Source organism: Anolis carolinensis, chromosome 1, assembly GCF_035594765.1.
Source record: "Anolis carolinensis isolate JA03-04 chromosome 1, rAnoCar3.1.pri, whole genome shotgun sequence".
NCBI classification, from domain to species: domain Eukaryota; kingdom Metazoa; phylum Chordata; class Lepidosauria; order Squamata; family Dactyloidae; genus Anolis; species Anolis carolinensis.
This window is the reverse complement of record NC_085841.1, coordinates 72,657,089-72,670,282: the sequence shown is the minus strand read 5'-3', so window position 1 is coordinate 72,670,282 and position 13,194 is coordinate 72,657,089. Positions and strand designations below refer to the sequence as shown.

Here is a 13,194-nt window from a genome sequence, read left to right as displayed (position 1 = left end):
TTGTTATTAAACAACATCTCTTTGTTCAAATGCAACCTGTCCCAGCCTTCATCCTTCTCAAAGAACGCCTTCTTTGAGAAAATAAGCCTCCCAAGACCACTGTGAAATTTAAGCTTGTCTTGGTAGTAGCCGAAAAACTGCATCCTTCTCCACTTAGGCTCACCCTTTTTCCTTTGGTTGGCTGGAACTAATACATTAGCATTTTGACCATATACTTTTAGATATCCTATATTTGGGGTTTTTTTGTACATTCTCCGAAATGGGATGTCATCCAATTCCTCATCCCATAACCTGTTTAAAATGTAATTACTTGTGTGTGAACACTCTGGCCAATTCTTAGTTGAGCTTTTGGAATCTCTAATTAAACACTCATTCATGTGAAGAATTTGCTTCATCCTATTTTGAGCCACGCCTTCTTCATTTGACTTATTTGACTTTACATTTTTAAATCCTATATTCCTTTCACTCAACATTTTCTTCATCTCTTCATTACACACATTAACACCTTTGTCAAAAACTATTTGACCTACATGCTGTTCATAGACCCTTTGAACCATGTCTATCCAATTAGACACCTTTACAACAGCTTCCTTCAAATCCTTAAGGAAGTAAATATAACCAAATCTTGTGTGTCTATCTACTAACAGCAAAGTAAATTGAGAACCTCCCTGGCTTTTTACATCAGATTCTGTTACATATAGATGGACCATTTCAAACATTTCCTGGGTCTTAATTCCAGATCTTTTAGGATGCTCTTTTGATTCAATTCCCATCTCTGAACAAACTGCACAGTCTAATAAATTTTCACATTTCTCACACTCAAAATCTGTGCATATTTCTAAAGTTTTTCTGAGCACCTCTACACGTGCATGACCTATCGCTCTGTGAAGATGATGGATACACCTGTCATGCATAATTTTCTGCTTCACACAATAGACTTGTGCTCCATCTGGAAAGTTATTTTTGTCAAACATCATATACATTTTGTTCCTTTTTACACCTTTTGCTACTACTCGTCCATCTTTCTGTATATAACAATAGATTCCGCTAAAAATGACTCTATATCCGTTCTCAGTTAAGGTAGCCACACTTAACAAATTAGAACTTAATTCTGGGATGTAGAGTACATTTTCCCAATCCACATTCAAGCAAGGGATAAACACAGTGCCACATTTGTTGAACTTCCTCTCAGTTCCATCAGCCAAAGTCACTGCTGTTCCAGACACATCCCTTCTGTTTTTCAAAAGTTTAAGATTTGTAACAACATGGTGTGTACAACCTGAGTCCAAATACCACTTGTTCTTTTCGGTGATCCTTCCATTCACCGCAGCCATAAACACTTGGGGCTTAGCTGTTGTTGACAAATTCCTTGCCCCTCTGTTCCCACGAGAACTTCTTGCCTTGTTGTTTGGGCAACTCCTGGCAAAATGCCCCGGCTTGTTGCAGACAAAACACCGCCGTGTTTTGACCTGATGTACTGCAACCTCCTCACGATTCCCAGGAACACCATCTGGACCAAAGCCGGCCACTTACGCCCCCTCCTGGTCGCACTGCGCCATCGTCTGCTTCTGGGCTTGTTCAAATGCCCTCCGGTCCTCTTCTTCTTGGATTCTCCCACACACTGAATCCAAAGTTAAATCCTGGACTCTCACATTCTGGAAAGAATGTACCAGAAAGTCCCAGTCCTCAGACAAGCTGCACAGCACCAGATAACACTTCTGTGCTTCAGAATATTGTAGGCCTCTTTACTCAGCTCCAATCAATAATTGCTTTACATTGTCCAAATGTTTTCTGACATCTTCACCCTTAACAAGCTTTGCTGAAAACAGCCTCTTAGTCCAAATCATTTGAGACATGCAAGTCTCTCTCTCATGGACATTTCTTAAAGCTTGCCAAATCTCTTCAGGAGTGTCCTTATTTCTCACATGGACAAGTTGGTTTGGTTGGAGGCACAGTATCAAATATGCTTTGGCTTTCCTCCTGTGCTCAGCATTTTGATCTGTTCCATTGAGGGTATTATGCAAATCCTGTGCTTCGAGTGAAGACCACATCATTATTGACCACGAAGCATAATTTTCATCAGATAGCTTTTCCATGCTGGAAATGAAGCTTTTCCCAGCCATCTCAGCCATCAAGATTCAACACCCCAAGCTCCCGGTGAATCAGCTGCCTCCGTGACCCTCGGTCCCCGAGATTAAGCCGTACTGCCACTTACTCAAGTGCAGACTCAGGCGGTCACAATCTTCTCCTGCAGCTTCACTGGAGCTCTCTTTCGGGTCCCCTCCATCTCTGGAATCCTTCTCACGGCCGCACAGTTGCTGAAGGCTCACCAGCCATCAGCATCTCCATCTACTGCGCAGCAGGAAGCGTGGAGGCCTGGGCCCATAACCCAATGTCAGCGGGGATGATGGGTAGCAGAGTGTAATCCAAAAATTCACCATCCCGGTCTGCCTCCTTCTCTCCAGACTGTTTTCCCGTGTGGAAAACAGCACTGGACAAACTCACTCCAGCAGACGAAGTCCAACTGTTGATTTACTTTATTTACATGATCTATTTACAGAACAGAGCAAATTCAGTCCTTTCCTCCATGAGTGCTTGCCGAAAGCACCATGCACACACACGCTGCTCATTGCTCATCTCCGCTCTACACAGGAAAACTTTACTCCCTCGCATTCCACAGGTGACCAAGATAGTATGTCCCGGTCAAAACACACTTGACCCCATTGGTCCTGTGATACATCAATCATAGCAGACTCTCATTAACTCCATAATTGCTGAATCCAGATTGATTTTAACATTTCACAATACACAATACCCTGACAATTTCTTTGTATCCTGCAAAATAGAGACAAATGTCAGTTATGTCTTTGTATCTGTGCCCTTTGTGCATCACTGTGATGTGTATATGAGACAGCATTAGATCAGATTTACATAAGGAAAGGATGAGGGTTTTTTTTCCTAAGCTACCATCTGGGTGAGCTGTCTAATCCTTCCCCCGATTCCAGTTTATCAATGATAGATTATATTAATTTCATGGCTAGACGGGAAGAGGGTAAAGAAGAGGAGGGGATAAATGTAAACATCACTGCTTGCCATACATAGATGGGATCTTTTTGTCGTTTCAGAGAGGGAAGTGGGAGAGATTCAGCCACTTAACTTAATAGCACAGCTGGTGAAACACTAGGGGGTCTGGGTTAAAGCTTTAGCTAGGTCATTATTTTTTGCCTTCACCAAAGCAAATCAGTTTGTAAAGAGATATGGGAAAACAAATAAATACTATAGACAGTATACGGAATGTAAACAAGGAGAGTTTTGAAATCAACAAGAAATCGAACACACTGCTTTACTCACTGGAAAGCAGTATTTTTGAGAAGAAGAAAATTGGCATCAACAGCCTTGGGAATAAGAGACATTCTAAGGTGATCACTCTTAATTCACCCAAGCAGTAGAGAAGCATATTTTGTTGAATTGGTGTAAAAAAACAAGTCAATCATTCTGTGCACCACAGCAGATGCAAACATTAAAATGAATGGTTAGGAAGGCAACCTAAAGTATGCTGTGTGTTATTGTAATCCAGTGAACCCCCAGTCCTCTACTCTTATTAAGAAATACTTACTAAAATAGCTTGAAATATATATTAGGGAATGAAACTGCTCACCAGATTAGGAAGACAACTGGAAAGCAGGGAAATATTGGTCAAATTAACTGTGATGAGTCAGAGCTCGCATTAACCTGGTTTCTTTGCAGAGACATTTATAGTCCTTTCCCCCCACTGCTTTTAAAAATCAAGTATTTGACATTTTGTGAAGTGGAAGATGATGTGTTATTAGAAGCTATTTAAGAGAGCACCCTGCCTTCACTTTCCATTGCTTCTTTGATTCTGTTCCAATTCATTTTGTAATGCTTTGGCCCCTCGACTGAGACTGTTCTGCTCATGAAAATGTTTAAAGATAGTGTTTTGTTGATAGTTCGCTCCATGCATTATAAATATTGTTATATAACCCTTGAATCTTGACAAAGTCCACTTTGCACCCCTTTCATAATTGGCTTATCCCTCTCCTCTTACAGTTAGTTAAAAAACTGCAATGGCCTTGAATGTATGAATCTATGGAACCTTTTCATGCAACCTGATTGGATAGTTCAGTACCCACTTCATATGACTCTCCAGATTATTCAGTTTGGGAGGTTCTTATCAATTTAATTCATATATCTGTATAGTATATGCATCAAAATCACTGTATCCAATCTCATATTTGATGCTGCTGCTTTGGAAAAAGTTATTTTAAAGAATCAATAAGAAGTGTTAAAATTACCTTACTTGTTAGAGACAGTACTAGGAGATCAGATTACCTTTCATATTACTAAATACTTCTTCCTGTACTTGGACATAAAAAACATACAAAATATTTATGTTAGTGAAATAAGACAGTTGGTACTTCTGTTTCTATTCTTAGGCATTCTTGTGTTTTCTGTTTCTATGTTTAATTGCCTAGTGCATGTGCCCGTTTCCTTTACATTTGAATCTCCAATCCTGTCTTTCATCTGTAAATTTCGACCCACAAAGAAATGAATGGTCGAAAAGTAAAATTGCATTTTTCCATTGGGACGGTAATACAAATTTAGCATTTATTGGGAGAAGAAAGCATATGTTTGCTACAAACATGAAGATGTAATCTAGGAGAGGGAAGGACAAAACTGAAACAAGATGGAATGTAACACAAATACTTACCTGACTACATCTTTAGTAAGACAATCTTGCTTTTGGACATGCTGTCCCAATGACATGTGATTTCCTTCTCTATAGAACCAATACACTGAAACATAGTGCTTCTAGTACTAGTTCCCCATTTAAGAGCTTTGTGAAGAGTAATTTTCCCCATTACAGGCTTGTTGTTTGTAACTCTAAACTAAAAAAGGCAGAAGGCAGATTGATTTGAAAGCAGCATACATCAAGCAGTGTGTTGTTTTTGAGCAACAGTGATTCTACTGGAATGTGCCACTTACGCTGATCCTGCTAGTCTCCTGTTTATTGCTTAGAGTAGCAAAGAATAGCCTGTCCCTGCCTTCCTAAGGACTGCAGATTGAATTTGTGCTTCTGCTCTTAAAAACTCTCCTTCCCAAAATATTCTGCTCAGGATCAAAGTGAGACACAAGCACCCAAACAATTACATTTAAAATGTATTGCACTGAATGAAGATCAAAAATAGCAACTTTGGTTCCCCTCTGCAAAATGAAATCATAAATTGCCATAGATAAAATAATCTTGTTGCTTAAGCTTTTTTTGCACTATAACTGCTGGTTGTTAACGTAAATGTGATCTTTGTGGCCAGCTGTTATGGCACAGGCAAATTTAATGACTCCCTGCTCTTACTCAGCACAACAAAGAGCAAGATGACAAGGATAATTTTTGTGGAAGTACTTGACTGAATATTTATAACAAATGTTCATGTCCTTAAATGTTGGATGGCTATTTCTACCACTTGCAGAAAGTAAATAGAAAGCATCCTCTAAAATAACAGCCTTAAAAGAAGTTTCATTTTTTTTGGTTTATCATCTTATTTTTGCTTCTAATAATAAATTCTTCTATTAGTATTGAGTTTTCCAGGATTTCTTATCACATGGAGCACTATCCAAATCATGTTATTATCACTGTATTCACAATTTATCACTTCAAAATTAAAATACCTTTGTAACTATCTTAGATCAGCTCTATCAATTTATAACAGAATGTGATAGGAACAAATTTAAACAACATTAATGCTGAAGTTAGTCCTTAATCTGTCCTCTGTTATGTTTGTTTTCCTTTAGGTTTCATGGCAGGCATCCAGAGAAACCCTCAGTTGTCACAATATGCATCTCAACCGTCTGGACCTTCCATGTCCCCTCATCCTTCCCCTGGAGGCCAAATGCATTCTGGAATTGGTAGTTTTCCACAGAATAATTCCAGTGGCACATATGGATCTCAGGTGAACCAGTATGGACCACAAGGTAAGATCATTCTTAAATAGAAACGCTGAAATCAATTCTAATATATATTTGATTTTTTTTTAATATGGCTGATTCTTTGTGAATGTCTTGGAAAATACTCAGTAAGAGCACACTCAAACAATACCACATAGAGCTGATTTAGAGCCCCATGAGAAAGCTTCCAGAAATGCTTTCTTGAGAGCACTCCACAGTCAGGTTATAATGTCAAAAATACTTTTGTCTCTTACCTTGGCCAAAACACATACAATATGTGCTTCACCTTAACAGTGGAAGTCACAGGAAATTTGCCTTTGTGGCGGAGATGATGCAGTTGTTTGTGCTAAGATGTAGTGTCATAGACTGTCACGGTCTCTTAGAAAAAGGGCATGAAAGAAATGAGGAAGTGTTGAGTCTTCCATAGTAAGTGGTCCAAGGAGATCTCCTTTTTGGCAGACAGTGCATGAAGACTGTAATGTTTAAATTGGCCTTCAGAGACATACTTGAAGAAATACAGCCAGTGATAAGAAACCTTCATTTTTGCAGTGTTTCATTTTGTTATATTATTGGCTCACCTCTATGGATTTGTGTGTCTTTCAAGCTTTTCCAAAATGTTAGATCTGGATGAACACTGTTTCCAATAAGAGTATAGACATTTGCTAAATTTTACCTAGGCATACCAAACTTTTCAGAGTGTCCCCCCAGGGAAAAAGGCGGTGTAAAAATGATGTAAATAAGTAAATATATAAATAATTTATTATGAGCTACACCCCTTATCCCCTGGCATGTATACAAAAGGCCCACTTGATTTACTTCCACCTTCTGTTAATTACTTTTTGCCATGATAAAATCTGGATATCTATGTATCTATTTTTTTCTTTCTTTACCTCTTCTGCACTCATCCCTCTTAGCATAGTAGATGTATTCATGAGCATGACATCTTTAACAGGAAATTTGGTCCTAGAGGAAGAAATAATATGGAAGGAAAGAAACAAGTTCCTGCCCTACAAGAAAGAAATTCCTGTTTCACCAAACTTTTTATTCAAAGCAAAATATACATGTGAAATGGAAATGTCAAGTCAGATAAACCTTATGTCAGTTAACAAAAACCTTCTAATCTGGACAACTGAATTTTACTGAAAGGAAAATGGTTCTCTCACGTGGTCTCTGTGAATCCGCACATGTGGTAGTTAGCTGCACATGTGCAGCTAAGCCAGAACCTCTAACAGCTGTTTCAAATGAGTAGGGCTATGGCCCCGCCCCTCCTCCCCAGAGGGTATATATATGGCTTGCGTGGCCATTGCCGTAGTTCCTTTTTTTCCACCATGTAAAGCAGCAGTCTTTAGGAACCTCCTTTATCCAGTCAATTTTGTCCCCTACCTTTTTTCTCTACATCTGCAAAATATGGCAACTCCAGTCTTCAAAAAGTGCCTGTCGTGTGGAGGGAAGCTCCGGACACAGACAGGCACGACAAGTGTCTACTCTGCCTTGGAGAGGCCCACTCCACAATCTCATGTTCCACCTGCCGAGCGTTCACGCCCCAGGCGAGGAAGAACCAGGAGACTAAACTTAAAGCGCTATTATATGAGCAAGCATTTCTCCCTCCTCAGGCGGCTCAGCAGAATGCCTCAGCTCCACCGAAGCCAGGCCGCTCTCTCTGCCTTCCGCATCCCTCTCTCCCCCCGACCCCGTCGATGATTGCCAAACAGCGCCGCTGCTCTTCCCCCGCCTGGGAATACGCTGGGGGAGAAAAGGAAAAGAAGAAGAAGCGGAAGAAGGTTTGCTCTGCCTCTTCCGACCCGTCTCAGCCTAAGCCATCCTTCACTGTTGTAGGGACGGCCCCCTCACCAACTCCGCTTACATCAGGGTGCCATGTTGGCCAGGAGGCGGGGCAACCCAAGCTTCCACAGGCAACGCCATCTTGGGGAGAGGATATGGCCCTGCTCCAGCTGGAAGCAGCCAATCCCCCCCGCACCGTTGATTCAAGGCAGTCTCTCCACCCCGACAAGACTGCACGCACGGTCCCGTGCCCTCGGGACCGAGGTACCAGGGCCACAAACCGCGTCACAAAGTCAGGCCACACATTCCCTGCTGACGATCCCATCGCCTGAGTGCATTACTTCTGCTCAGCGCTACTTCTCTCCAAGGCTTGCCTCGTACTCACACGGGCTTTTCCAATCTCCTCCTTGCCGACAACCATGGAGTGAGGCACCCACTAACAGTTCGCTCCTTCCTCTCCATGAAGATCTTATTCATCACTCTCCTGGTGATAGAGAGTATTTCTTTGGCCCAGTTACGGCTTTTAACCGCACCCAACCACCTATACTCTCTCCACAAGACCCCCCACCCCCAGCTCAGCCCTCATACCACCAGGAGGAACCATCTCAATACCTCTCTGCCACTGACTCAGACTTTTACATGTCTGAAACCGAGCAAGCGGGCCCAGCACCTCTAGATCATACACCACCTAAGGAGATGCTAACATTCTCAGCCCTGATGACTAGACTTTCATGAGCTTTGACCCTACCAGTGACTGCTCCTCAAAAACCAATAGAGGATCCCCTATTTTCCTCAGAAAACAACAGAACCCCACACCATCTATGGTTCTCCCTCCCTTGCCATACCTCTTGCAACTGGCAAGGACCCCAGATACCCCTGCATTTGCTGTCCCACCAGTCTCTAGAAGATTTCATAGCCTCTATAGAGTTGACCTAACCTCTGCCCCGTGGGCAACACGACCACCTAAGCCCAATTCCTTGGCAATAAAATTCACTCAAGGCAGACGTTCATCAAAGTCATGCCCTACTCCAGCTGATAAAGAAGGGAGGAAGCTAGGGGCAAGGCAAAAAGATCCACCTTACTACGGGATTCATCACTAGACTCGCTCACTATGGAACCTATATGGCTTCCTATCAAGATTATCTGTGGAGGAAAGTCGGTCCTTACCCTGACATGATACCTCAACAGCATCGCTCCTTTGTCACAGCATGCCACCATGAGACCATTGCCCTTGCCAGAGCTCAAAAAGAGATGGCGAAACATACAGCGGACTCCACAGGGCGCATGTTCACAACAGCAACAGCGATCAGAAGATACGCATGGCTTCGAGCCTCTACGCTGTCTGAAGAGGGCAGGGATACTGCAGAGAGTTTACCGGTCCATGATGATGCCTTGTTTCACCCAGACACTGATGGGCAACTAAAGAGCACACAATTAATGAAAAAGACAACTCATAGTTTTCCTCCTCTGGTAACTATCCCCCCAGGGCCAGATCAGCACCATACTCCTCCTACCAACGAAGGCCATATACCGCAAATACTAGGCAGCTACCCCAGCCATCCCAATCGTCCACCTCAAGGCAACCAGTGGCTAATCGCCCTCGCCGGCAGGGGACAATACCAGCCTAGATCACGGGGTCATTTTTAGCATCCCCTCCCCCGGCCCAACTCCAACCCCTATGACCCCCACTATGGTGATGGCTCACACCCTTGACACCACTGTTTCTTCCACCACTGACGACCAAGCTCCAGTTTATTTTGGTTCATGGTTAGCACACTTTGAACATCAGTGGCACCACATAACCACGGATAGGTGGGTGCTTAATGTAGTAGCACAAGGTTATGTTACTGATTTCCACATGCAGCCAAAAACAGGCTACATTAGAACCACAACCCCATCCCCCGTTCTTTGCCAAGAGATTGCCACCCTGCTTAAAAAGAGAGCAATCATACCTTTACACCCTTCTTTGTTTCCGGTTTCATTTTTTCCTGTTATTTCTTGGTTCCAAAAAAAGATGGAGGCCAGCACCCCGTTCTTGATTTACGACCCCTTAATTTTTATATTCGTTCTCGAAAGTTTAAGATGGTGACGATAAACACAATCTTGCCCCTGCTACCGGAAGGGGCCTGGTTCGCAACCCTGGATCTCAGGGACGCATATTTTCATGTATCTATAGCCCCTGAACACCACAGGTACGTAGCATTCATGGTCTGTGACCAAGCTTTTTGTTTCTGCGTTTTGCCATTCGGCATCTCTACTGCGCAACGTGTATTTACTAAATGCATGGCTGCAGTAGTAGCCTACCTCCGCCTACAGGGGGTCACACTTTATCCGTATCTTGATGATTGGCTTTTAATAGGAAAATTTTGTCAGTCCCTGCTTCACAGTATTCACATAACCCTCTTCCTTCTTAAGAACCTAGGGCTCGTAGTCAATTACAAGAAATCCAACCTCCAGCCTACTCAACAGATATGTTTCATCGGCACAATGTTAAATTCCACCACTTCCACGGCTCAACTTCCGGAGGATTGCTTCCGGACCCCCCGCACATCAATACTCCACGTTCTTCACCGCCCTTACTCATCAGCGAAGGACATACAAACAATCCTAGGCTTCATGGCCTCCACGACAGCGGTCATCCCATATGCCCACCTAAGGATGAGACCACTCCAGGCTTGGTTCATCAGAGCCTTCAACCCCATAAAGGACTTTGCTCACACCAGACTCTCCATTCCATTACACGTCAGTCGCTCCCTTCAATGGTGGACTCATCGCAGCAACATTTGCGTAGGAATTCCATTCCAGCCAGCAGGCCCATCCACCACCATTACAACAGACACCTCCCTCACTGGATGGGGAACATTCTCTGGCAATGTCGCAGTCCACAGCGCTGGACGGGCACGGAAGCAACCCTACATATCAATGTCCTAGAACTCTTAACTCTGTCAACGGCCTGCAGGCGTTCCAAGACATACTATCCAACACCACAGTCCATGTCTGCACCGAAAATACAACAGTGATGTGGTACATCAACGAATGGGGGAACCCGCTCCAACACCCTCCTAGCTATCACAATGCAAATCTGGGATTGGTGCATCCATCACAGTATTTCTCTCATAGGAAATTTATCTCACCAGCTGGGCCAACAAAACATCTTGGCCAGTCAACTAAGCAGAACCACTCTATCCACCCACGAGTGGTCACTTCATCCAACCACTACTATGCAAATATTCAGGAAGTGGGGTCAACCCCAGATTGACCTCTTCGCGACATCAGTCAACACCAAATGTCATCTCTTTTGTGCCCGAGCGTCTTCCCCGGACACATGGGGTTGCCTAGGGGACGCCTTCCTCTTCACCTAGAACGGCCCCTTCCTTTACATCTTCCCACCAATACCACTTCTCACCAAGGTAATCGCCAAATGTACAACGACAGGACCAACTGCATTTCTACTAGCACCATGGTGGCCCCGCCAACCTTGGTTCCCACTCCTCTCCATGATGGCAAAAGACCAATACATCACTCTACCACGATGCCCAGACCTCCTCACAGCCAATCAAGGCCGTCTCCGCCACCCCGACATAGAACATCTCCGTCTCACAGCCTGGAGAATACACAGGAACCACTCTCTCAGGCAGCAATGGACATCATACATGCCGCCCACAGGCTGTCTACCTGATGTTCCTACGACTCCAAGTGGCTCAAATTCTCTTCCTTCGCTCACCTTCATCAAAAGCACCTACCGCGATCCTTTTAGAATTCCTCGCCTCCCTCGCAGCTGCTGGTCTCTCACTTTCTTCCATTCAGTGCTACCTCACCGCAATCACCGCCTACAGATGGCGACATGGCTACCCGTCTTTGTTTCAAAGACCCCATAGTCCAGCTTTTCCTGCAAGGCTTCAAAAACATCAACCTTCTCATGCCCCTCCACCTCCAGCATGGCAACTTGACCTCGTACTCTCTGCCCTTACAAGGCCACCTTTCGAGCCAATGGCGATGGCTGACCTGTCATACATTACATGGAAAACCATTTTTCTCATAGCAATCACTTCGGGGAGTAGGGCCAGTGAACTCTGCACCCTCCGCTCTGATGAACCCTACATGCGTTTTCACCCGGACAAGGTGGTCATGCGGGTTGATTTATCCTTCCTACCTAAGAGAGCATCCTTCTTTCATGTATCACAAGACATTATATTGCCTGCCTTCTTTCAAAAGCCAACCACACCATTAGAATGCTCCCCTCCATCTCCTCGAGGTCTGGAGGGCACTCTCCTTCTACCTAAACAGAACCAAACCTTTTCGTTCTTCACCCAAGTTGTTTCTCAAATACCGAATGGACACTAGAGGCTCTCCAGTGTCCCCTCAATGTATTTCAGGTTGGGTCGTTGCCACCATCCGTCTAGCCTACCAAATGGCCGGCAAAGATCCCCCTATACACATCAAAGGCCACTCCACAAGGGCAGTAGCAACTTCAATAGCATTCAACCATGGTGTCCCTTTGGAAGATATATGCAAGGCAGTGATATGGGCCACACCACTCACGTTTGTCAAACACTACAAACTGGACATTCTCTCCAAGCACCATGCAACCTTTGGATGGGCAGTCTTTTTTTCAACGGTGGCATGACACCCACCTACCTCGGTGAGTAGCTTGTTAATCTACCACATGTACGGTTTCACAGAGACCACGTGAGAGAACAAATAGTTGCTTACCTATAACTGTGGTTCTCTGAGTGGTCATCTGTGAAATCCGCACATCCCCGCCCTTCCTCCCCGGTTTGTCATGCCTTTGTTACACGGTTTGTTACACGGCAGAGGAACTACGGCTATGGCCACGCAAGCCATATATATATCCTCTGGGGAGGAGGGGTGGGGCCATAGCCCTACTCATTTGAAACAGCTGTTAGAGGTTCTGGCTTATCTGCACACGTGCAACTAACTACTACATGTGCGGATTTCACAGATGACCACTCAGAGAACCACAGTTACAGGTAAGCAACTATTTGTTTATTGGGCAATAGCCATAGTTTGCTATCACGTGGAAAGTGCAGTTACAGTATACCAGTGGCTCCCAAACATAGATCATCAGATTTTGTTGAAGCAATAGCTTCATCATTCTTGACCACTGCACATTAGGGAGTTGTAAGTCAAAATGCAGGGGCCTGGTATTGGAGTCTTCTGTCAGAAATCATAGTTTATATCCATAACAATTTAAAACCATAGCTTGAACAGAAGGGTTCTAGTGCCATTGCTGTGGCTTGGGGTAATCATTAGATGCCCAATTTAGACAAAGCAGCAAACAAGGAGAAGGAAAATGGAGAAGGAGGAGGATGGCAAATCAATACCCAAGACATGGTTCAGTGGCAATATCTGTACTAAGCAATGGCCATCTGACATGCTGTTTTTGTCTCAATTTTTCAAAAAGTTACTTCAGTTACCTAAGACCCAAAC

The 13,194-nt window shown here is 43.8% G+C and overlaps 1 protein-coding gene across 9 annotated transcripts in view; it reads left to right on the top strand.

The window, feature by feature from the left end:
• arid1b (AT-rich interaction domain 1B) overlaps nucleotides 1-13,194 on the top strand; it is a 473,172-nt gene that overhangs the window by 364,183 nt on the left and 95,795 nt on the right. For all 9 annotated transcript variants that reach the window (XM_062968971.1, XM_008123592.3, XM_008123599.3 and 6 more), the window contains one exon: nucleotides 5,809-5,988. In XM_062968971.1, coding sequence (XP_062825041.1) covers nucleotides 5,809-5,988 — 180 coding nt within the window. The remainder of the gene's footprint in view (nucleotides 1-5,808; nucleotides 5,989-13,194) is intronic.